The following is a 22,500-nucleotide window of genomic DNA, read 5'->3' as shown; positions in this document are numbered from 1 at the left end:
AACCATGCTTGAAAGGTTATTCTGTTTGAGTGGGTTGACAAAATGAGCGTCTGGTTGCCAAGGCCTCTTTCTCTGGTTGTTTCTCTGCCTCTTTCTCTGCTTGTTTCTCTGCCTCTTTCTCTGCTTGTTTCTCTGATTGTTTCTCTGCCTCTTTCTCTGCTTCTTTCTCTGCCTCTTTCTCTGCCTCTTTCTCTGATTGTTTCTCTGCCTCTTTCTCTGCCTCTTTCTCTGCCTCTTTCTCTGATTGTTTCTCTGCCTCTTTCTCTGCTTCTTTCTCTTCCTCTTTCTCTGGTTGTTTCTCTGCTTGTTTCTCTGTCTCTTTCTCTGCTTGTTTCTCTGATTGTTTCTCTGCCTCTTTCTCTGCTTCTTTCTCTGCCTCTTTCTCTGGTTGTTTCTCTGCTTGTTTCTCTGCTTGTTTCTCTGTCTCTTTCTCTGCTTGTTTCTCTGCTTGTTTCTCTTTCTTTCTCTGCTTCTTTCTCTTCCTCTTTCTCTCTGTTTCTCTTCCTCTTTCTCTGTTGTTTCTCTTCTCTCTTTCTCTGCTTGTTTCTCTGATTGTTTCTCTGCCTCTTTCTCTGCTTCTTTCTCTTCCTCTTTCTCTGGTTGTTTCTCTTCCTCTTTCTCTGGTTGTTTCTCTGCCTCTTTCTCTGCTTGTTTCTCTGGTTGTTTCTCTGCCTCTTTCTCTGCTTCTTTCTCTTCCTCTTTCTCTGGTTGTTTCTCTGGTTGTTTCTCTGGTTGTTTCTCTGCCTCTTTCTCTGCTTCTTTCTCTGCCTCTTTCTCTGGTTCTTTCTCTGCTTCTTTCTCTTCCAATTTCTCTGCTTGTTTCTCTGCTTATTTCTCTGGCTGTATCTCTGCTTCTTTCTCTGATTGTTTCTCTGCTTCTTTCTCTGCTTCTTTCTCTGCCTCTTTCTCTGCTTATTTCTCTGGCTGTATCTCTGCCTCTTTCTCTGCTTCTTTCTCTACCTCTTTCTCTGCTTGTTTCTCTGCTTGTTTCTCTGCTTGTTTCTCTTCCTCTTTCTCTGCCTCTTTCTCTGCTTCTTTCTCTGGTTGTTTCTCTGCCTCTTTCTCTGCTTCTTTCTCTGCTTGTTTCTCTGCCTCTTTCTCTGGTTGTTTCTCTGCTTGTTTCTCTGCCTCTCTCTCTGGTTGTTTCTCTGCCTCTTTCTCTGCCTCTTTCTCTGCTTGTTTCTCTGGTTGTTTCTCTGCCTCTTTCTCTGCTTCTTTCTCTTCCTCTTTCTCTGGTTGTTTCTCTGGTTGTTTCTCTGGTTGTTTCTCTGCCTCTTTCTCTGCTTCTTTCTCTGCTTGTTTCTCTGGTTGTTTTTCTGGTTGTTTCTCTGCCTCTTTCTCTGCCTCTTTCTCTGCTTCTTTCTCTTCCTCTTTCTCTGCTTGTTTCTCTGCCTCTTTCTCTGATTGTTTCTCTTCTTCTTTCTCTGCTTGTTTCTCTGCTTGTTTCTCTGCCTCTTTCTCTGCTTCTTTCTCTGCTTGTTTCTCTGCTTCTTTCTCTGCTTCTTTCTCTGCTTGTTTCTCTGCCTCTTTCTCTGGTTGTTTCTCTGCTTGTTTCTCTGCTTGTTTCTCTGCCTCTTTCTCTGCTTCTTTCTCTGCCTCTTTCTCTGCTTCTTTCTCTGCTTCTTTCTCTGGTTGTTTCTCTGCCTCTTTCTCTGCTTCTTTCTCTGCCTCTTTCTCTGGTTGTTTCTCTGGTTGTTTCTCTGCTTGTTTCTCTGCCTGTTTCTCTGCCTCTTTCTCTGCTTCTTTCTCTGGTTGTTTCTCTGCCTCTTTCTCTGCTTCTTTCTCTGGTTGTTTCTCTGCCTCTTTCTCTGCCTCTTTCTCTGCTTGTTTCTCTGCTTGTTTCTCTGCTTCTTTCTCTGCTTGTTTCTCTGCTTGTTTCTCTGCCTCTTTCTCTGCTTGTTTTTCTGGTTATTTCTCTGCTTCTTTCTCTGCTTGTTTCTCTGCTTGTTTCTCTGCCTCTTTCTCTGCTTCGTTCTCTGGTTGTTTCTCTGCCTCTTTCTCTGCTTGTTTCTCTGCTTGTTTCTCTGCTTCTTTCTCTGGTTGTTTCTCTGCCTCTTTCTCTGCTTCTTTCTCTTCCTCTTTCTCTGATTGTTTCTCTTCCTCTTTCTCTGATTGTTTCTCTTCCTCTTTCTCTGCTTGTTTCTCTGCCTCTTTCTCTGCTTGTTTCTCTGCCTCTTTCTCTGCTTCTTTCTCTGGTTGTTTCTCTGCCTCTTTCTCTGGTTGTTTCTCTGCTTGTTTCTCTGCCTCTTTCTCTGGTTGTTTCTCTGGTTGTTTCTCTGCCTCTTTCTCTGCCTCTTTCTCTGTTTCTTTCTCTGCCTCTTTCTCTGCTTCTTTCTCTGCTTGTTTCTCTGCTTCTTTCTCTGCTTCTTTCTCTGCTTATTTCTGTTCCTCTTTCTCTGGTTGTTTCTCTGGTTGTTTCTCTGCTTGTTTCTCTGCTTGTTTCTCTGCCTCTTTCTCTGCTTGTTTCTCTGCTTGTTTCTCTGTTTCTCTTGTTTCTCTGCCTCTTTCTCTGCTTGTTTTTCTGGTTATTTCTCTGCTTCTTTCTCTGCTTGTTTCTCTGCTTGTTTCTCTGCCTCTTTCTCTGCCTCTTTCTCTGCTTCGTTCTCTGGTTGTTTCTCTGCCTCTTTCTCTGCCTCTTTCTCTGTCTCTTTCTCTGCTTGTTTCTCTGCTTGTTTCTCTGCTTCTTTCTCTGCTTGTTTCTCTGCTTGTTTCTCTGCCTCTTTCTCTGCTTGTTTTTCTGGTTATTTCTCTGCTTCTTTCTCTGCTTGTTTCTCTGCTTGTTTCTCTGCCTCTTTCTCTGCCTCTTTCTCTGCTTCGTTTTCTGGTTGTTTCTCTGCCTCTTTCTCTGCCTCTTTCTCTGCCTCTTTCTCTGCTTCTTTCTCTGGTTGTTTCTCTGCCTCTTTCTCTGCTTCTTTCTCTGGTTGTTTCTCTGCCTCTTTCTCTGCTTCTTTCTCTTCCTCTTTCTCTGATTGTTTCTCTTCCTCTTTCTCTGATTGTTTCTCTTCCTCTTTCTCTGCTTGTTTCTCTGCTTGTTTCTCTGCCTCTTTCTCTGCTTCTTTCTCTGCTTCTTTCTCTGCTTGTTTCTCTGGTTGTTTCTCTGCCTCTTTCTCTGGTTGTTTCTCTGCCTCTTTCTCTGCCTCTTTCTCTGCTTCTTTCTCTGGTTGTTTCTCTGCCTCTTTCTCTGCTTCTTTCTCTGGTTGTTTCTCTGCCTCTTTCTCTGCTTTTTCTCTGCTTGTTTCTCTGCCTCTTTCTCTGCTTCTTTCTCTTCCTCTTTCTCTGTTTATTTCTCTTCCTCTTTCTCTGCTTCTTTCTCTGCTTGTTTCTCTGCTTGTTTCTCTTCCTCTTTCTCTGATTGTTTCTCTTCCTCTTTCTCTGATTGTTTCTCTGCTTCTTTCTCTGATTGTTTCTCTGCCTCTTTCTCTGATTGTTTCTCTTCCTCTTTCTCTGCTTGTTTCTCTGCTTCCTTCTCTGCTTGTTTCTCTGCTTGTTTCTCTTCCTCTTTCTCTGCTTGTTTCTCTGCTTGTTTCTCTGCCTCTTTCTCTGCTTCTTTCTCTGCTTGTTTCTCTGCTTGTTTCTCTGCTTGTTTCTCTGCCTCTTTCTCTGCTTCTTTCTCTGCTTGTTTCTCTGCTTGTTTCTCTGCCTCTTTCTCTGCTTCTTTCTCTGCTTGTTTCTCTGCTTCTTTCTCTGCTTGTTTCTCTGCTTGTTTCTCTGCTTGTTTCTCTGCTTGTTTCTCTGCTTCTTTCTCTGCTTGTTTCTCTGCTTGATTCTCTGCCTCTTTCTCTGCTTGTTTCTCTGCTTGTTTCTCTGCTTCTTTCTCTGCCTCTTTCTCTGCTTGTTTCTCTGCTTGTTTCTCTGCTTGTTTCTCAGCTCTTTAGAAATGTACACTCGGATGCTTCCAGTATAACACCAGATAGATTGTTGTATATGTTCTAACTGGTCTGAACGCCAAAGGTCTTAAACAGAGTTTGGCAAACAAACTGATAGGACACCATCTTGGCAAGTTGGCGCTGACCTCAGCTAGCACACCCACAGCAATACCTCTGAAGGTTTGTATATGCGCGCATGTATCCCTACACGTGGCTCTGACTGTTCTCTCCCCCGCTCCTCTCTGTTAGTTCCTGTGTACGGTGGTGGCCATCCTGCTGCACTATTTCTTCATGGCCACGTTTGCCTGGCTATTTGTGGAGGGGCTCCACGTCTACCGCGTGCAGACAGAGGCTCGCAACATCAACTACGGAGCCATGAGGTTCTACTATGCCATTGGGTGGGGTGTGCCTGCCATCATCACAGGTACACACACACACACACACACGTAGAATACGCACACACACAAACTCACACATGCATACGCACAGACACACACACACGCGTACAATACGCACACACACACACACACGTACAATACGCACACACACACACATGCATACGCACAGACACACACGCACGCACACACACACACGCAGACTCACGTCTCAGGATGACAGGCTAGATATGACAGAATAGATTTGACTGATTCTTAAAAACAGCCACACAAATACACATACACACACATACACACACACACACACACACACACACACACACACACACACACACACACACACACACACACACACACACACACACACACACACAGACACACAGACACATACAGACATACACACGCACGCACGCACACACATACAGACAAACACACACACACACACACACATACACACACACAGTGCTACCTCATCTTGCTCTTTCTGTGTTCAGGTTTGGCGGTAGGGCTGGACCCTGAGGGCTATGGGAACCCAGACTTTTGCTGGATCTCCATCTACGACAAACTCATCTGGAGCTTCGCTGGACCCATCGCCATCGTACTCCTGGTATTGTCTCACCCTCATTCTGCGTCAGCCACTTTGTTAGTGCCGGTTCCCTGTGTTCGCCTGTGTACCTCTGCAGTCTCTCGTCATTCTGCGTCAGCCACTTTGTTAGTGCCGGTTCCCTGTGTTCGCCTGTGTACCTCTGCAGTCTCTCGTCTCATGTAGGTCTGCCTCATTGCTGTCTCTTTGTTACAGATAAACGGTGGGATGTTTCTGATTGTGGCGCGCATGTCCTGCAACCCCTCCCAGAAAGAGACCAAGAAACTACCTGTCATGTGAGTGACCCGAAGAGGTTGGACCGACGACATAATAGGCCGGGCTCTGCTGATGATGAGGAATATACAATGTTCCTATTGCAGGAACAGATCGTTCAAATTCAGCCATAAAGGCCTCTTTGTTTTTTGTTTTTAAACCTCTCTGTTTCTCTCTTTCGCTGGCGTTCACGCGCTCTCTCTCTCTCTCTCTCTCTCTCTCTTTACTCTCTGTTCTTTTCCTCTTCCTCCTGCCTCTCCAGTGCCACGGTTCGCAGTGCCTTCCTCCTGCTGCTCCTGGCCACCTCTACCTGGTTCTTTGGGCTGATGGCTGTCAACAACAGTATTCTGGCCTTCCATTATGTCTTCGTTATACTATGCTTACTGCAGGTACTGCACCTGTCTAGTGTGTGTGTGTGTGTGTGTGTGTGTGTGTGTGTGCCCCCAATTAGAGCGTGTGAGTTGCTTTTCGGTCTTGCTGAGTACTTGGTGGTGTGTTTTGGAGTTAGTGTGTGTTAATGCGTGTTATTATGTGTTAATGTGTGTTAATGTGTGTGTTCCCCTCGTTCCCTCTGCCCAGGGTCTTGCTGTGTTCCTGGTGTTCACGGTCCTGAACGCCGAGGTGCAGGAGGTCTGGAAGTTGTCGTGTTTGGGTAGGAAGAGCCCCAATGAGGACGCGCCCAGAGCCCCACAAAACCCTGTGAGCATGGCCCACACACACACGGCAGGTAGCCTAGCGGTTTAGAGCGTTGGGCCAGTAACCGAAAGGTCAATGGTTCGAATCCCCGAGCCGACTAGGTGTCGACGTATCTGTCGACGTGCCATTGAGCAAGGCACTTAACCCTAATTGCTCCTGTAAGTCACTCTGGAAAAGAGCCTCTGCCAAAAGACTTGCCCATTTTGCTACCCATCCTACACTGCACATCATCTGGCTCTATTCAACCACACACATCACCCCACAATCCACATCAGCACACCCTGGCCCTCTGGGCTGTTCACGTGACCCAGATTCCACAATGCACTGTGCTTAGCCGACCTTGTTAAGATTTGTACCACTGACTCATCTGGGGAATGGTTGTTGCTGTGTGTTCTGTTATTAATTCGTATTCGACTAGCGCGGTTTGACATGGAAAGTCGATGTGTGCTCCTGAATGTCTTTTTGAACACGTGTGTGTGTGTGTCTGTGTGTGTGTCTGTGTATCCAGGGTCAGAATCCCTATAACAATGCGTCGTTGCTGGAACAGAGCGGACTGCACCGCATCACCCTGGGAGCCTCTACTATCTCCTCCGTCAGCAGTGCTCGGTCAGTAGGCCGTCTGAGATACACAGGGTCTGAAACACGCAGATGCGGTTTCCCTGACACGGATGAAGCTTAGTCCTGGACATAAAAGCTATTTCGGTGGAGATTCTCGATTGACCATGCTTTTTAAGTCCTATAGGAAGGTTAATCTGTGTCTGGGCAACTGGCCCAATGTGTGCATGTACTGCAGACTTCCATTGTTTGTATACTGTATAATGTGTAGACCTACAGTGCATTCGGAAAGTATTCAGACCCCTTGAGAAGAAATGGCAGAAACTCCCCAAATACAGGTGTGCCAAGCTTGTAGAATCATACCTAAGAAGTCTCGCGGCTGTAATTTGCTGCCAAAAGTGCTTCAACAAAGTACTGAGTAAAAGGTCTGAATGCTCATGTAAAATCAATTTGTAAAATCAATTTGCAAAACATTCTAAAAACCTGCGTTTGCTTTGTCGTTATGGGGTATTGTGTGTAGATTGATGAGGAGGGGAAAACGATTTAATCCATTTTAGAACAAGGCTGTAATGTAACAAAATGTGAAAAAATCAAGGGGTCTGAATACTTTCCAAATACACTGTATATTGACTTGTATCTGAACATTGATAAAAGGTATAGATTAGTAATGTAGATTAGGCTGATGGAGCCTGCCTAATGTAGTGTACATACTTTGGTTAACACCTCCGTTCCCCCCATAGAGAGAACCTGCTGGCCCGCCAGGCCTTGGAACACAATCTGGGACACACTGGCGCCACAGACCTGGACGTGGCTATGTTCCATAGAGACGGAGGTACCCCCTGCACACACACACAGGCACACACACACACACACACATACACACACACAAAGACACACACACACACAGAGACACACACACACACAGAGATACACACACACAGACACAAACACACACACAGAGACACAGACACACACACAGAGACACAGAAACACACACACAAAGACACACACACACACAGACACAGACACACACAGAGACACAGACACAAACACACAGAGACACAGACACAAACACACAGACACACACACAAACAGAGACACACACAGAGACACAGACACACAGAGACACACACACACAGAGACACAGACGCACACACATACACACAGAGACACACACACACAGACACAGATACATACACAGAGACACACACACACAGACACAGATACACACAGACACACACTAGGGGTGCACGATATGGGCAAAACAAATTGTGTCAAGCTGGTTGCAATTCCCAAAAGATTTTGCACCAATTAAAACTGTTGGAGTCATAAACATACATGAATTCATATTAAGAAGCAAAGTGGAAAAGCAGCATGGTTCTTGTTTGGAACAATCTGTTGACTGCATCTGACAGAACAACGTATAGTGGATCTAGCAGCATGGAGGAGGAACTGTGCTGCTTGATTGGCAGGGGGAGGGGCTTGGTGTGTGACGTCACAGCCGCAAGAGGATAGAGAGGGAAAGAGACGACAAACGGAGCAACCTATAAAGACATGTGGCTGAGGGGCCTTTTAAAAGATTTCATGCGATATGGATTGCAATATTGTGATTTTGATGTGAATTTGATTAATTGTGCAGCCCTAACACACACACGCACACAGGACTCTAGGAGGGTGGCATTGTAATACAAATAAACACATTCATAAACACTCTAGGGTTATAATACTGTATACAATACAAGTAAAAGGATAACAAATGTGCATCACCTCTTTTTGCTTTTAATAGTAACTGACACTATAACTGGTTCTATAACCTCACTCTCTCTCTCTCTCTCTCTCTCTGTCCATCTCTTTCTCTCTGTCTGTCTCTTTCTCTCTCTCTCTCTCTGTCTCCTCTCATTCTGTCTGTCTCTCTGTCCATCTCTTTCTCTCTCTGTCTGTCTCCTCTCATTCTGTCTGTCTCTCTGTCCATCTCTTTCTCTCTCTCTCTCTCTCTCTGTCTGTCTCCTCTCATTCTGTCTGTCTCTCTGTCCATCTCTTTCTCTCTCTCTCTCTCTCTCTGTCTCTCTCTCACTCTGTCTGTCTCTCTCTGTGCATCTCTCTGTTTCTCTCTGTGTCTCTCTGTCTCTCTCTTCTCAGGTGAGGACTCGGACTCAGACTCAGATCTCTCTTTAGAAGAGGAACGTAGTCTCTCCATCCCCTCCTCCGAGAGTGAGGACAACGTTCGTCTCCGTGGACGCATCCAGCGACGCTTCAAACGCACCAATCACAGTGAGCGGCTTCTCACAGAGCCCGCCCACAACGGGACCAAAGGTACACAGACACACACAATGGAAATAGTAATTACTACACACAGTAGTAATAGTAATTTTTATGTTATGTATGTATATATGTATGTGATACCTATAAATGCCATACCGATATGCAAACACACTGAAAATGTCAGACACAGAGATCCATAAACCAATAAAAATGATTATGCATTTAGAAGTACGACTTCTACAAAACCCTCTTTATTTGGAATTGTTGGCCAATGGTGATTGTCCATCTTTGTGTGTTAGACCTGGATGGCAATGATCTGCTCTCCTATTGGCCAGCGCTGGAGGAGAGTGAGGTCCACTCCCTGCAGAAGTGGGGCTCAGAGCGCCGCCTAGGGGCTGACTACAGCAAGGACGCCACAAACAACAACCAGCCTGAGGCGGCGCTGACTAGTGGGGACGAGAACGGTCTGACAGGACAGTCCAACCGCCACCGCAAGGGTGCGACACAAGCACATACACACACACTCAGACACAAACACACGCACATACACATACACAGCCTGACTACCACAGAAAGGGTCACAAACTCCGTAACCTTGCTATTCTGTTAATGACCTCCTGGACTTCTTGATGGGCCGCTCCCCAGGTGGTGAGGGTAGGTAGCAACACATCTGCCACGCTGATCCTCAACACATGGCAAAACCTATTCCCCCTTAGGAGCCTGAAAAGATTTGGCATGGGTCCTCAGATCCTCAAAAGGTTCTACAGCTGCACAATCGAGAGCATCACTGCCTGGTATGGCAACTGCTACGAGTCTGCCTCCGACCGTGCTACGAGTCTGTAGTAATTTAGTGCTACAGGTCTGTAGTCATTTAAGCAGGTTGCCTTAGTGTTCTTGGGCACAGGGAATATGGTGGTCTGCTTGAAACATGTTAGTATTACAGACTCAACCGGGGACATGTTGAAAATGTCAGAGAAGACACCTGCCAGTTGGTCAGCACATTCCCGGAGCACACGTCCTGGTAATCCGTCTGGCCCTGCAGCCTTGTGTATGTTGACCTGTTTAAAGGTCTTACTCACGTCAGCTACGGAGAGCGTGATCATACAGTCGCTCGGGACAGCTGATGCTCTCATGCATGCCTCAGTGCCGCTTGCCTCGAAGCGAGAATAGAATGATTTAGCTCGCCTGGTAGGCTCGTGTCACTGGGCAGCTCGCAGCTGTGCTTCCGTTTGTAGTCTGTAATAGTTTGCAAGCCCTGCCACATAAGACGAGCTTCTGAGCCGGTGTAGGACGATTCAATCTTAGCCCCGTATTGGCACTTTGCCTGTTTGATGACCACTGCCTGGTATGGCAACTGCTTGGCCTCCGACCGCAAGGCACTACAGAGGGTAGGGGCCAAGCTTCCTGCCACCCAGGACCTCTATACCAGGCGGTGTCAGAGGAAGGTCCCCCTCCCTTTACACCACTGCTACTGTCTATTGTCATCTATGCATAGTCACTTTAATAACTCTACCTACGTGTACATACCACCTCAAATAACCGGTGCCATTGTACCGGTACCCCCCTGTATATAGTCCCGCTGTCGTTATTTTACTGCTGCTCTTTAATGACTTGATACTTTTATCTCTTATTCTTATATGTATTTTTTTGAAACTGCATTGTTGGTTAGGGGCTCGTAAGTAAGCATTTAACTGTAAGGTCAACACAGGGGCCCCTCAGGGGGCCCAACAATACCTGTTGTATTCGGCGCATGTGACTAGTACAATTTGATTATATTTATTATTACCATACAGATTCATGTAAACTCAAACACCGAAATACATATTGACCCTTCCTTTTTCTAATCTCTCCCTACTGACTCAGGCATCTTGAAGAATCGCATTGACTGTCCCCCGGCCCTGCAGGGTCTCTCCGCCATGGGCCAGGTCCCCAGCGAACTCTCCTGGTACCGCACCTCCACCCTGGGCCACAGGGGCGTCCCGGCAGCCTCCTACGGCCGCATGTACTCTGGGACAGGCTCCCTGTCTGGCACGGGCTCCTTGTCCCAGCCTGCCTCCCGCTACTCCTCCAGGGAGCATCTGGATTCTTTGGCCCGCCGCCAGCTCTCCAGAGACCCCCTCGGTCGCCAGGCTGGAGGAGGATCCCAGAACCGTCTGGACCGCCAGGGCCCCCGGGACAACCTGGACCTGCTGCCCCGCCGCCGTGAGCCGGGCCTAGACAGGGCCTCCAGGGAGAACCTGAGCAGCTCCAGAGACAGGCTGGATGTCCACCAGCACAGCGCCCACACCTCCCGGGAGGACTTGAGTGGGAATGGGGGTGTGGAGCCCGGTCTGGGAGGGTCGCGCTCCCAGCTCAACACCCTGACGCGGCGCCAGGCCTCCTCCCGTGAACACCTAGGAGGAGCGCTGATGAGCAGCCGCTCCCGTGAACAGCTGGAGGCTAACGGGGGCGGCGGGGTGACCCAGTCCCAGCCCTGCAGGGAGTGGCTTCGCACCCTGCCCCCCCGCCAGCACTCACACCCTGACCAGCCCCCGCCCTCCTCCCCTCCGGCCCCCATCAGTGAGGAACCCCAGGAGCCCCCCTACCCCCCCCGCGGCCGGCTGGACTCTGCCCCCTGTGTAGGTACCCCCTCCCTGCCCCCGGTGCCCCTCCCAGCCGCCACCCGTCCAGCGAGCACCTGGACATCCTGTCCTCCATCTTGGCCTCCTTCAGCTCCTCCGTGCTCACCCCCCAGCCCCTCCTCTGCACAAGGACCCTCCCCCTCCCCGCCCCACTCCGCCACTTCTCACAGCATCTCTGAGGTCTCCCCAGACTCTGAGTAAGTCCTGCACTCTCACTCAGCTTCATCTACCTGCTTCCTCTCCTCTTCACACTCCTGCTCTGCTCTCTTTCTCTATCCTCAGACATCCATCCTTTTGGTTCCTATCAAAGATGTGATGATTTGGATTATAAACGTGTCCTAGCCTGCCTGTCAGGAGATGCACACTGAGTGTACAAAACATTATGAACGCCTGCTCTTTCAATGACATCGACTGACCAGGTGAATCCAGGTGAAAGCTAGGATCCCTTATTGATGTCACTTGTTAAATCCACTTCAACCATTGTAAATACAGGGGAGAAGATAGGTTTAAGACATGGATTGTGCATTTGTATCATTCAGAGGGTGAATGGGCAAGACAAAATATTGAAGTGCCTTTGAACAGGGTACGGTACTAGGTCCACCAGCCAAAGAACATCCAACCAACTTGATACAACTGTAGGAAGTATTGGAGTTAACATGGGCCAGTACCCCTGTAGAATGCCTCGCCACATTGAGGCTGGGGTGGGGGGTGCAATTCAATATTAGGAAAGTGTTCTTAATGTTTTCTACACTCAGTGTATGTAGCATTCCTCAGTTATGTTACTTCGGCTTGCCACTGATTGTGGGGGCTCTCTTTTCTCTTCACAGAGTCAACAGAAGTGAAGGACAGTCTTGATGACACCCTCCATATCCCACAATGCATTGTGTTTTGTATTGGGGATACCAAGGACTGTGTGGGGGGGCCGGGGAGAGGTCAAGGAGCACCCTGGACTGCTGAAGCACCCTGGGATACTGTAGGATCTAAGTGTTGAAGAAAGGCAGTGAGATTGGAGTTTGGAGGTGCCTGGTTCGTTCTGTTATAACCAGCAGCCAGTATGGGGAGGAGGGCTATACGATGGATAGCTGGCTACCTTAGCTACTAATGTTTAATGAACTTCGATCCTCAGATTTAGTCATGAACACAAGGATCGGAATTGAACCGCTAAGAAAAAGATGAACCTGTACATAACATTTTTATACCTTTTGTATCTTTTTCATCAGAGGCGAAGGAAGAAAAATAGCCCTTGAATCAAAATACCGTTCTCCTGAAACGTTTCCTCAAACCCGTCAGCTATATGTATAAAACTAGGGACAGGGGTCGGTTAGTGTTGATTGGATGAGATTGTGAGACCTGAGACATGATAGGACGAGGAAGGTGTTGGGGGCGGGTGATTGTAAACAGGAATGAATTCTATGGAAGAGGGATCTGACAGAACAAATGATTGTGAACAAGAAAGAAAGTGAACATACTTTGATATTTGAGAGGCTTGATTATCTCATTCTTCAGTTGCTCAGAATACTGTTTAGATGGAAGTGCTCTGTTAATCCAAGAAAAGACCCACTGCTTTTGAATGTCAGTCATCTATTCTGCAGCATCATATATCTCTCTCTGTGCTACTATATATCAGAAACAAAACACCAGTAACGTTACATATCTAATAGTTTCTCTGCCTGATATTTGGTTCATTTTAGTGTACAAAACCCTCTGTTGGGAAAATGGTCACGTAAACCTCTGGGGTTTATAGGGGTATGAGAGGTAGAGAGAGAACACGTTTAGGTTAGCACCTAAAGCCCTAAAGTGGTGTTACATATTGGCTCTGAGATGAAAAGGCAAGATCAGAGGACGAATCACCGGTGCACCAGTTGTTCCAGGGCTATAACATGTAATAACACGACACTAAACAGACGCGTGGACCAGAGAAAGAAAAGTGGGTCAAAAAGAAAAATGAGTGAAAAAGAGAGAAGCAATCGAGGGACTATTACTCATTAGAGGAAGGACGGAAAGACAGATTGAAGAAAGACAACGACTCGTCTCTTACACCCGACGGTCTGCAAACCTCTTTTCAACGACCTGCTTTAATCTTTTTATGTCTTTGGGTTGTGGTAAGTTAATATAAATGTGACAGTATTATTGCCAAAAATCTCCCCAGGGTCCCCGATATCCATCCTTCGCTATATTCCATCTACATTTAACTGCTCCAGTTATTTTGCCACTGGTCAGTTCTTTTTTATATGATTTATTACTGCAGTACCGTTAACTTGTACAGACATAAGATATATATTATTTATTACTTTGTCATTTTGTGTGAGAGTGTGTTATTTATAAAAGAGAGTGTGCAGCGGTATTTGTTCAAATGTCGTTTTTTTTAAAAACATGTAATGTTTCGTATGAGCTGACTCTCCCACTGTGATAAAATGCATTGAGAGAACAGGAAGTGTGAGAGAAAAGAGGGAAGTCATTGAAGTGTAATGATGGAGGAAAGGAGGGAGGGAGAGAGGAACGGGGGACTGTCAGTTTGTGTGCTTATTCTGGGGTATGTGCTCTCCCGTCGGCATGGGGGGAATTTGAAACAGCTGCTCCTCGGTTACCAACATAAAAATAAGAAATATTCCTAACAAGATGTTGTTTGAGTCCTATTTTCTGTGAGTGACATTCCCTGGTGAAAACAACCGTTTTAGCAGACTAGTTTTGACAGTTTGTTTCCGGAGGGTCTCCTCTCTTTCAGGTCTCTTTTCACATTCAGAGATCTCTACCAGACCATTAAAACAAAACTCCTACAGATCTAGGGCAGCAATGAAAAGGAATACCAAAAAAAGATTTTACTAAAGTTTTCACAAATACCTGAAACTGTCAGAAACTTTAAAAAAAAAAAATCTTCATAAAAACATAAAAGCAACAAAATAACTGTCAAATTATTTGATCATCGCCCTCAGTGTCCTCGCTACTCGAGCACGGTCGTACCTCTTCCCCCATCTTCTTCAGCTTAGCCTGGTAGTATCTCTTTTTTAGCCTGTAGGCTTTCTCTTTCTGCCTCACCGCCTTCCTCTTGTCTTCTAAAACCTTCTGTTCCATCTGTAGGACTCTCATCCTCTGCTCATGTTCCAACTCCGACAGTTCCAGCATGCGTGGCCCACACCGTGGGTCCTCAGACCCCCGCCCTGCTGCCGCTGCCAGAGAGGTGAGGGGTTGCGGGGCGGCCCGGGGGACGTAGGGCAGGTCAAAGTTCACGGGGCAAGAGGTGAACAGGCTGGAGGATGAAGCAGATGGGATGGGCGGAGGGAGGAAGGACGGGGATGTCCCAGACCAGGAGGTTTCACTGTGGGTGAGAGTGGAGGCGTTGGGCTGGCTGGTGGAGAAGGGGATCCGGAGGGGTCCGTCACTTCCTGCTAGTGCCGTGAAGGAGGCGATGCCGATGCTCATGGCTACCTGGTCTTTACTCTCGCTCTCCTGGGGAAGACAGACTGGGTTAGATTTCCACTGCACGGTGTCCTCTTATACGAGAAGCTCTTTCAGTGGCTTTTGAAATGTATTGGCATGTTCATATGTAAAGATCATCGTACACTAGAGGATTGTCTATGGAGATGTGCTCTAGCTGTGACACGTTACCTCATTGTGACTGTTATCAGCATCGTCCTGGTCACTCCCACTGGTCGCTGCAGTACACGTCACTAGGTCACACAGGCAGACAGCGAGACAGAGATTGGAACCGTCTCCCCGAGCACCGTATATACACGTGTGTGAGCAAATTGGTTGACAACATATCAGCCTATCATCTAAGGAATGCACGTTTGATAAATGCGTGAACTCAATATCGACGAGCTCATCTTAGCGGCAGCGGAATCCCTGAGAGTAGTGTGGTATTACCTGCTGTGGGGGAGCCAGGCCTGAGGCCGGTGTAGCCCACCTCTCCGTCCATGTCGTCCTGGTTGGAGATGAGGTTGGGTACCATAGCCGTAATCTCCCGCTGAACCTCGGTCAGGGCCGTGACAGGCATGCCGGCGACCACCTGCTCCTGACGCCGGTGCAGCGCCTGGCGGCTCTCCACCTTCAGCCTCTTCCACAGGGTCTTCATGGTGCCCACCGAGCTCGGTGGCCGGTCGGGGAAGGCAGCGTTGAAGGCTTCCACCACCTCGGCCCACACGGCGTTGCGGTGCACAGTAGTGTTGGTGTCCTTCCTGAAGTCCTGGACTGTGTGCACCACGCCCTGGATCCTCTGCAGGAAGTAGAGCTTCTGCTGCATGGTGAAATTGGGCGTGCGGTACGACATGGTCGTTGGTCACCAAGGCAACGGGGTGGAGGTGAGGGTTCTAGTCCTGCTCGGGTGTGTGTGCGAGAGGGATTACAGGGCCGCAGTAGGCCAAATGGGGGCATTCTCTTTCAACCAACATACTGTATGAGGTTGATTTAGGTTTTAAGTCTTTGTGAGGTTGTTCTTTCCATGAGCATCGAGTTGATTTTGAAACTAGGGTGTTTTCAGTGAGCGTTGGTTGTGAGGTTTAGTCCAACTTGATGTCCTGTCAGAGATCATGTGGAAGAACTGCTTGGTGCCTGCATTTACTTGGTGGGTGTGTCATTGTCATGACTGGTACTGTAATCCACAGTAGGGCATCATCTTTACTGGGATAACCAGCTGTTATGCAGTGTTTAGCTACAGAAAAACGTGGGTGTCCACTGTCAAGTCAAATTACACGATGAACCGTTCTTTATGGAGCTGTGGTCCACTCTGTGATGATTCTTAATTGATATGAACACTTTACAGCAAGGTTGAGATTTTTAAGAACACGTGCCATCATTCCCAAGGGATACCGAATGTTCATCCTTTCCTTTTAATAAAAGGGAATAATTCAGACCTGGGACATCAGGTGAGTGAAACTAACTATCAGGTACAAACAAAAACATAGCGTTTCGTGACGGAATTGAATAGCCTTTATATCGAATGCCTTGCTTGCTACCTAGCAGGTTAGCAAGATGACAGTAATATTGCTAGCCAAGCTAATACACCTCAAATTCCCCATATACATTCGCTTATTTGGATGTACATTTTATTTGTAAATTAAAACAAATAAACATATGATTTGTTGTTATTACTCACATGCAACCAGACAGCCAATAAGAGCGGCGAATTATCGTGGACAAACACTTTGTTGTCCTGCCACCACCACCCCCTCATGTTTGGCGGCCGGATGCGAAATTTAAACAACAAACCTGCGTATTTTACGCAAATAGCACTTTCGACTCTTTTTTTTAACCAATGGCTGTCCGCTTTATTGCAAAGTGCGATGCATTATGTCAGTGGGGCCACGTTTGATTGGATGCGTGCGGAAGAAACGCATGGGTAGCTAGCTAGTTCTCAGAGAGAAGAACAGAACAAATTCACGAAAGGACAATGAATACTTTTTTGTTGTTGTCAAGAAATGAAAATATTTTCCTGTCATCTAGATAGATATGTAAGTAACTAGCCATGTTATTTCAAAGACAGTAGCCTAGACATGACTAGCTAATTACCCCAAGTCAAATATTGTTATAACTAGCTAACTTTAGCTAGCTAGCTAACCCACTTTCTTCTGCGTGACTACCTAAGTAGTTGGCTACCTAGTGTAATAAAAGGTTATTAGCATGTTTTCGGCTATATTGTATTTCCCTCCCTTGGTGTTGACAGGAAATCAGAGGTTATTGTAAGTTAGATAGCTATAAATTGTGAATATCACTGTGCTGCACTGATTGGCAATGGCAACCTCCTTTTTTTCGGGTTTTCATTCATAAGAGAAACATTGAAATAATAAGAGAACGAATACCAGCTAAAGCCCCAAATTATCAAGCGCACACACATAGCTAGCTGACAGGTTGACGTCATCTCACTATGCAAAATGATTTTTTTGGGGGGGGTGAGAAGATTACTAGTTAAAGTGAATGTTTCTGTATGTGTGCCAGGTTATCGGGTGCTGTTGATGAGAGGCTTTCCGCAGGGAGTGTGTCAATGTCAGTGATGATGGCAATTGAGACGGCAGCCCTGGTAGTCCCTGTCACCGCTCTGGAGTTCCTAAGGGAGGAGTGCCTGCTGACAGGTAGGGGATCCCTGGCTAGTTACGTAGTTATAACTGATATGCCATGGCTCATACAGCGTCACAGCTTGGCTAATGGAAAGCGCCTGCGCCCATTTTTCAACTAACCTGTTATTGGTGATACTTTCTTTATTCTCGATTTGGAAGGAAAGTACATCTTATATCAAGTGATTTTGATTGTGGAAATCTTTTCCAAAGTATTTCCACACATAATAAAGAGATTTATCTGATCATATACATATGTAAGCAAGGTTTGAAATGATTAGGTTTTAGTCAAATATTATATCTGTTTGGGCTTCTTGTGGTCAATTTGCAGCGTACAAATTATTTGTAATTATGTTTCGGCACCCTGACCATGCCCTCAAGAAAAAATAGGCTTGTGGCCGAATGTAGTTGATGATCTCTGCTTTATGCTAGCTACTTATCAATGTCTTTCTCCTAGCTGGAACAGCTAGCAATGGTCGAACTAGAGCCGTGATTTATTAGCCAATCCCTGGCTAGACAATACAAGACCGTCCTTACTGCCTTGTCAAAGCTGCAAGGCATATTCAGAGTAATGTTCAACCTCTCCTTGTCCCAGTCTGTAATCCCAAAATGTTTTAAGATGACCACCATCATTCCTGTCCCCAAGAACTGAGGCTTCATGCCACAATGACTACCGCCCTGTAGCACTCACATCTGTAATCATGAAGTGCTTTGAGAGGCTGGTTATGGCACACATTAACTCCAACATCCCAGACACTCTAGACCCACTCCAATGTCCATACCATAGATGATGCTATCTCAATTGCTCTCCACAGTGCCTTCATCCACCTAGATAAGAGGAATACCTACGTGAGAATGCTGTTCATTGACTACAGCTCAGCATTCAACACCCTTTGTCCCCTCCAAGCCTGTCACCAAGCTTAGGACTCTGGGTCTGAACACCTCCCTCTGCAACTGGATCCTGGAATTCCTGACGGGCCGACCCCAGGTGGTGAGGATAGGCAACTTCACCTCCGCCACGCTGATCCTCAACACGGGCCCCTCAGGGGTGCGTGCTCAGCCCCCTCCTGTACTCCCTGTTCACTCATGACTGCAAGACCAGGCACAACTCCAACACCATCATTAAGTTTGCCGATGACACAACAGCGGTAGGCCTGATCACCGACAACAACGAGACAGCCTATAGGGAGGAGGTCAGAGACCTGGCCGTGTGCTGCAAGGACAACAACCTCTCCCTCAACGTGATCAAGACAAAGGAGATGATTGTGGACTACAGGAAAAAGAGGATCGGAGCACACCCCCCATTCTCATCGATGGGGATGCAGTGGAGCAGGTTGAGAGCTTCAAGCTCCTTGGTGTCCACATCACCGATAAAGAACATGGTCCAAGCACACCAAGACAGTCGTGAAGAGGGCACGACAAAACCTATTCCCCCTCAGGAGACTGAAAAGATTTGGTATGAGTCCTCAGATTCTCAAATGGTTCTACAGCTGCACCATTGAGAGCATCTTGACTGGCTATGTCATTGCCTGGCATAGCATTAGCACCGCCCTCGATCGCATGGTGCTACAGAGGTTGGTGTGGACAGCCCAGTACATCACTTGGACCGAGCTCCCTACCATCCTGGATATCTGTGTCAAGCGGTGTGGTAGAAATGCCCGGAAAATCATTATAGACTCCAACCACCCAAGCCATAGACTATTCTCTTTGCTTCTGCACGGCAAGCCGTACCGGTGCATCAAGTCTGGCACCAACAGACTCTTGAACGGCTTCTATCCACAAGCAATAAAAATCGAACAAAAATAGCTACACAGACTATATGAGTTAAGCTTACATCTTTGTTGACCTTTTATTTATATTTTTGTACTGTCTCTATGCACACTCAGAGGGCCCTACACACTCACTCACACACACACACACACACACTCCATCTGCTCAATCGCACATAATATGCACATACATTTATACTGACTCTACACACCCACACATCCACTCACATACAAGCTGCTGCTATTCTGTTTATCTTCTATCCTGTTTCCTAGTCCCCTCACCCCTATACATATCTACCTCCATCACTCCAGTATCCCTGCACATTGTAAATATGGTATTGAACTGACCCTGTATATAGTATGGTATTGAACTGACCCTGTATATAGTATGGTATTGAACTGACCCGGTATATAGTATGGTATTGAACTGACCCGGTATATAGTATGGTATTGAACTGACCCGGTATATAGTATGGTATTGAACTGACCCGGTATATAGTATGTTATTAAACTGACCCTGTATATAGTATGGTATTGAACTGACCATGTATATAGTATGGTATTGAACTGACCCTGTATATAGTATGGTATTGAACTGACCATGTATATAGTATGGTATTGAACTGGCCCTGTATATAGTATGGTATTGAACTGACCTGGTATATAGTATGGTATTGAACTGACCCGGTATATAGTATGGTATTGAACTGACCCTGTATATAGTATGGTATTGAACTGACCCTGTATATAGTATGGTATTGAACTGACCCTGTATATAGTATGGTATTGAACTGACCCTGTATATAGTATGGTATTGAACTGACCCTGTATATAGTATGGTATTGAACTGACCCGGTATATAGTATGGTATTGAACTGACCCGGTATATAGTATGGTATTGAACTGACCCTGTATATAGTATGGTATTGAACTGACCCGGTATATAGTATGGTATTGAACTGACCCGGTATATAGTATGGTATTGAACTGACCCTGTATATAGTATGGTATTGAACTGACCAGGTATATAGTATGGTATTGAACTGACCCGGTATATAGTATGGTATTGAACTGACCTGGTATATAGTATAGTATTGAACTTACCCTGTATATAGTATGGTATTGAACTGACCCTGTATATAGTATGTTACTTACTTATTGTGTTCTTCATATTTCTTCTTATTTCTCGTGTGTTTTTTCTCGTATTACGTTGCTATTGATTATTGCATTGTTGGGTTTTGAGTTTGCAAGAAAGGTATTTCACTGTGCTAGTGATTGTGACATTAAAAACCCTTGCATGATCAATCTGATCTGGGCCATGTTCCAAATACTTATAAATTGTATCCTTCCTCTCTTCCTTTGTCCCTTCCTATGCGCTGTCATTAAGTGCGATTAGATATTTGACATGTGCATGCGTCCATACAGGTGAGGGTCCGATCCTGACAGTGTACCGCCTCCAATCTCAGTCCAAAGCCTCCACCTCACTGAGCGTGCTCCTCAACTACCGCATCCATGGGATTCGTCCCAAACCACAGACAGGAGACAGACGGACCAGTGACACAGACGATGAGGTGGTAGTGTTTGGAGGGAAGGCTGTGCGCTTGCTGAGGCTGAGTGCTGGAGGGCAGAGGCTAGAGCCGCTGGGCCCCCTCATGGAGCTGCCCGACTGGGCCCTGGATGTCCGCTGGGTCTCTGGAGAGAAAGGTCCACTCCTCGGCGTGGCTCTGGCCCACAACGCTGCTCTGTTGCTGGATCCTGTTGAGGGCTGCGTCCTGGCCCTCTGCTCTTGCCAGGAGGGGTGTTTGCTGTACTCCGCCCTGCTCCTGGGTGGGAACTGGGAGGACTCTGTCCTGGTTGGGGGGACAGTGTTCAACCAGCTGGTGCTCTGGAGGCCAGGAGGGGCACAGCCGGGCGGGAAGGCCCCAGTGGAGAGACGTCTGCCAGGTCACAGTGGCGTCATCTTTAGCCTCTGTTACCGCCGGGAGACTGGCTGGCTGGCCTCCGCCTCGGACGACCGCAGTGTGAGGGTCTGGGGGGTGGGGGACCTGGGGGTGCTGGAGGGGGTGTGGAGACCCCAGCCCGACGTGTCTGCGGGTGTTGTATGGACACCAAGCCAGGGTGTTTTCCGTCAAGCTGTCCCCTGGACGGGTGTACAGCGCTGGGGAGGACGGGGCCTGTCTGCTGTGGGACTGGGGAGGTGGGGGAGGGTGGCTCGGACACTGAAAGGCCACCGGTCCGGGGGTGAGGGCGCTGGCAGTCAGTGAGGGAGGGGACGGCCAGGGCAGGTGGGTGGCCACCGGAGGGGCAGATGGAGGGATCCGCCTGTGGCGGGTGGGGGGCAGAGAAGGGAGATGCCGATGGAGGGCAGGGGGACACAGAGATCCTGGTGGACCTAGGCTTCCAGGGCCGAGGCGTCCCCAAGGTGGTGGGTGTGGTGGGGGATGGGCACTGGATCCAGGGCAGGGTGGTGGTGAACACAGACCATGGAGAGGTCTACCTCTATGAGGGGGCGGTGGGGTCTCCTATGGGAGGGGGGCCCTGAGTTCCAGTCCTACTGTGTGATGGAGTTGCTACAGGTGAGGGGTTGGGGGGCTGCTGCATCCAGGGAGGGGCTGTGTGCTTTAGGCAGCCTCAGTGGAGGGGTGCAGGTCTTCCCCCTGTCGCAGCCTGGCGCGGGGGTGTTGCTGAGGGCAGGGCCAGGGAAAGTCCACAGTGTGCTGTGGGTGAAGTGCCAGGCAGAGGGGCAGGGGCGAGGGGGGTACCTGCTGGCATCCGGAGCAGAGGGCCTGGTCCATCGTTGGCAGGTGGAGGTAGAGATGAGAGACACTGGACTGGCTCTCAGGGTGGAACCACTCCGTCCTCTCCTTCTGCCTCCCTGTGCCAAACGCTGGCTCACTGCTGTAGTTTACCTCAACCGCCCACAGGGGGCACTGTGGGTATGTGGAGACAGGAGAGGATCACTGCTGCTGTTTGAAGAGAGTGAACACCACCAAGAGAAGAAGAGGGGAGCTGGAGAAGAGCGTGAGGATGAAGAGAGGGGAAGAGAGGCACATAATGGGCTGGTTGAAAGCCATGATGAAAAGGGGGACGTGGTAGTCGGAGAGGAGGATGAGGAGAGAGAGGCCAGCAGGGCAGGGCTGACCCTCCAGCCTGTGAGCTCTCTGTTCGGGGTGCATGGAAAGCAGGGGGTGACGTGGGTGTCGGAGCACCAGGGGCTGCTGTACAGTGCGGGGAGAGATGGCTGTGTGAGAGTCCTCCGGGTTGGACCAGAGGGACTGGAGGTTTTGAGGGTCCAGCGGGCCTGCAGGGGGATGGAGTGGCTGGAGAGAGTTCTGCTTCTGGAACCCCAGGACTCTGAAGAGGAGCAGAGGGCCCAGGAACCACAAGGAAGTGGGAAAGAGGCCCGCTTTGTGATCGTGGGCTTCCATTCGGT

The 22,500-nt window shown here is 47.9% G+C and overlaps 3 protein-coding genes across 5 annotated transcripts in view; 2 read left to right on the top strand and 1 right to left on the bottom strand.

Annotated features, from left to right (window-relative positions):
• celsr3 (cadherin, EGF LAG seven-pass G-type receptor 3) overlaps positions 1–13,906 on the top strand; it is a 63,819-nt gene extending 49,913 nt beyond the window's left edge. The window contains exons 25-35 of one of the 2 annotated variants that reach the window (XM_042299293.1): positions 4,116–4,290; positions 4,756–4,868; positions 5,061–5,140; positions 5,380–5,506; positions 5,697–5,816; positions 6,322–6,419; positions 7,109–7,200; positions 8,508–8,681; positions 8,930–9,127; positions 10,494–11,448; positions 12,079–13,906. In XM_042299293.1, coding sequence (XP_042155227.1) covers positions 4,116–4,290; positions 4,756–4,868; positions 5,061–5,140; positions 5,380–5,506; positions 5,697–5,816; positions 6,322–6,419; positions 7,109–7,200; positions 8,508–8,681; positions 8,930–9,127; positions 10,494–11,448; positions 12,079–12,106 — 2,160 coding nt within the window. In that variant the 3' untranslated portion in view covers positions 12,107–13,906. Of the gene's footprint in view, positions 1–4,115; positions 4,291–4,755; positions 4,869–5,060; positions 5,141–5,379; positions 5,507–5,696; positions 5,817–6,321; positions 6,420–7,108; positions 7,201–8,507; positions 8,682–8,929; positions 9,128–10,493; positions 11,449–12,078 lie in introns of those variants that run through there. The other variant, XR_006079069.1, reaches the window with a different exon arrangement.
• A 149-nt stretch (positions 13,907–14,055) lies between these two features.
• LOC112215847 lies at positions 14,056–15,985 on the bottom strand. Of its 2 annotated transcripts, none has more exons than XM_042299299.1 (3): positions 15,116–15,985; positions 14,858–14,961; positions 14,056–14,698 (listed from the first exon to the last, which is right to left on the bottom strand). In XM_042299299.1, the coding sequence occupies exons 1-3, from the start codon at positions 15,516–15,518 to the stop codon at positions 14,159–14,161; spliced, it is 1,047 nt and encodes a 348-aa protein (XP_042155233.1). In that variant the 5' UTR covers positions 15,519–15,985; the 3' UTR covers positions 14,056–14,158. The 2 variants fall into 2 exon arrangements, with proteins under 2 accessions (XP_042155233.1, XP_024231047.1); XM_024375279.2 differs by having other exon boundaries at positions 14,858–14,919.
• Positions 15,986–16,492: 507 nt separating this feature from the next.
• The window catches only part of wdr6 (WD repeat domain 6), a 9,984-nt gene continuing 3,976 nt past the window's right edge, over positions 16,493–22,500 (top strand). The window contains 6 exon segments of the mRNA XM_042299294.1: positions 16,493–16,698; positions 17,183–17,316; positions 20,493–21,106; positions 21,108–21,418; positions 21,420–21,578; positions 21,580–22,500. The exon segment at positions 21,580–22,500 is cut by the window's right edge and continues 648 nt beyond it. Coding sequence (XP_042155228.1) covers positions 16,697–16,698; positions 17,183–17,316; positions 20,493–21,106; positions 21,108–21,418; positions 21,420–21,578; positions 21,580–22,500 — 2,141 coding nt within the window. The 5' untranslated portion in view covers positions 16,493–16,696.

This window comes from Oncorhynchus tshawytscha, linkage group LG16, assembly GCF_018296145.1.
Source record: "Oncorhynchus tshawytscha isolate Ot180627B linkage group LG16, Otsh_v2.0, whole genome shotgun sequence".
Classification (NCBI taxonomy): domain Eukaryota; kingdom Metazoa; phylum Chordata; class Actinopteri; order Salmoniformes; family Salmonidae; genus Oncorhynchus; species Oncorhynchus tshawytscha.
Note: the sequence above shows the minus strand (reverse complement) of the source record. Positions and strands in the feature narration are given on the sequence as shown.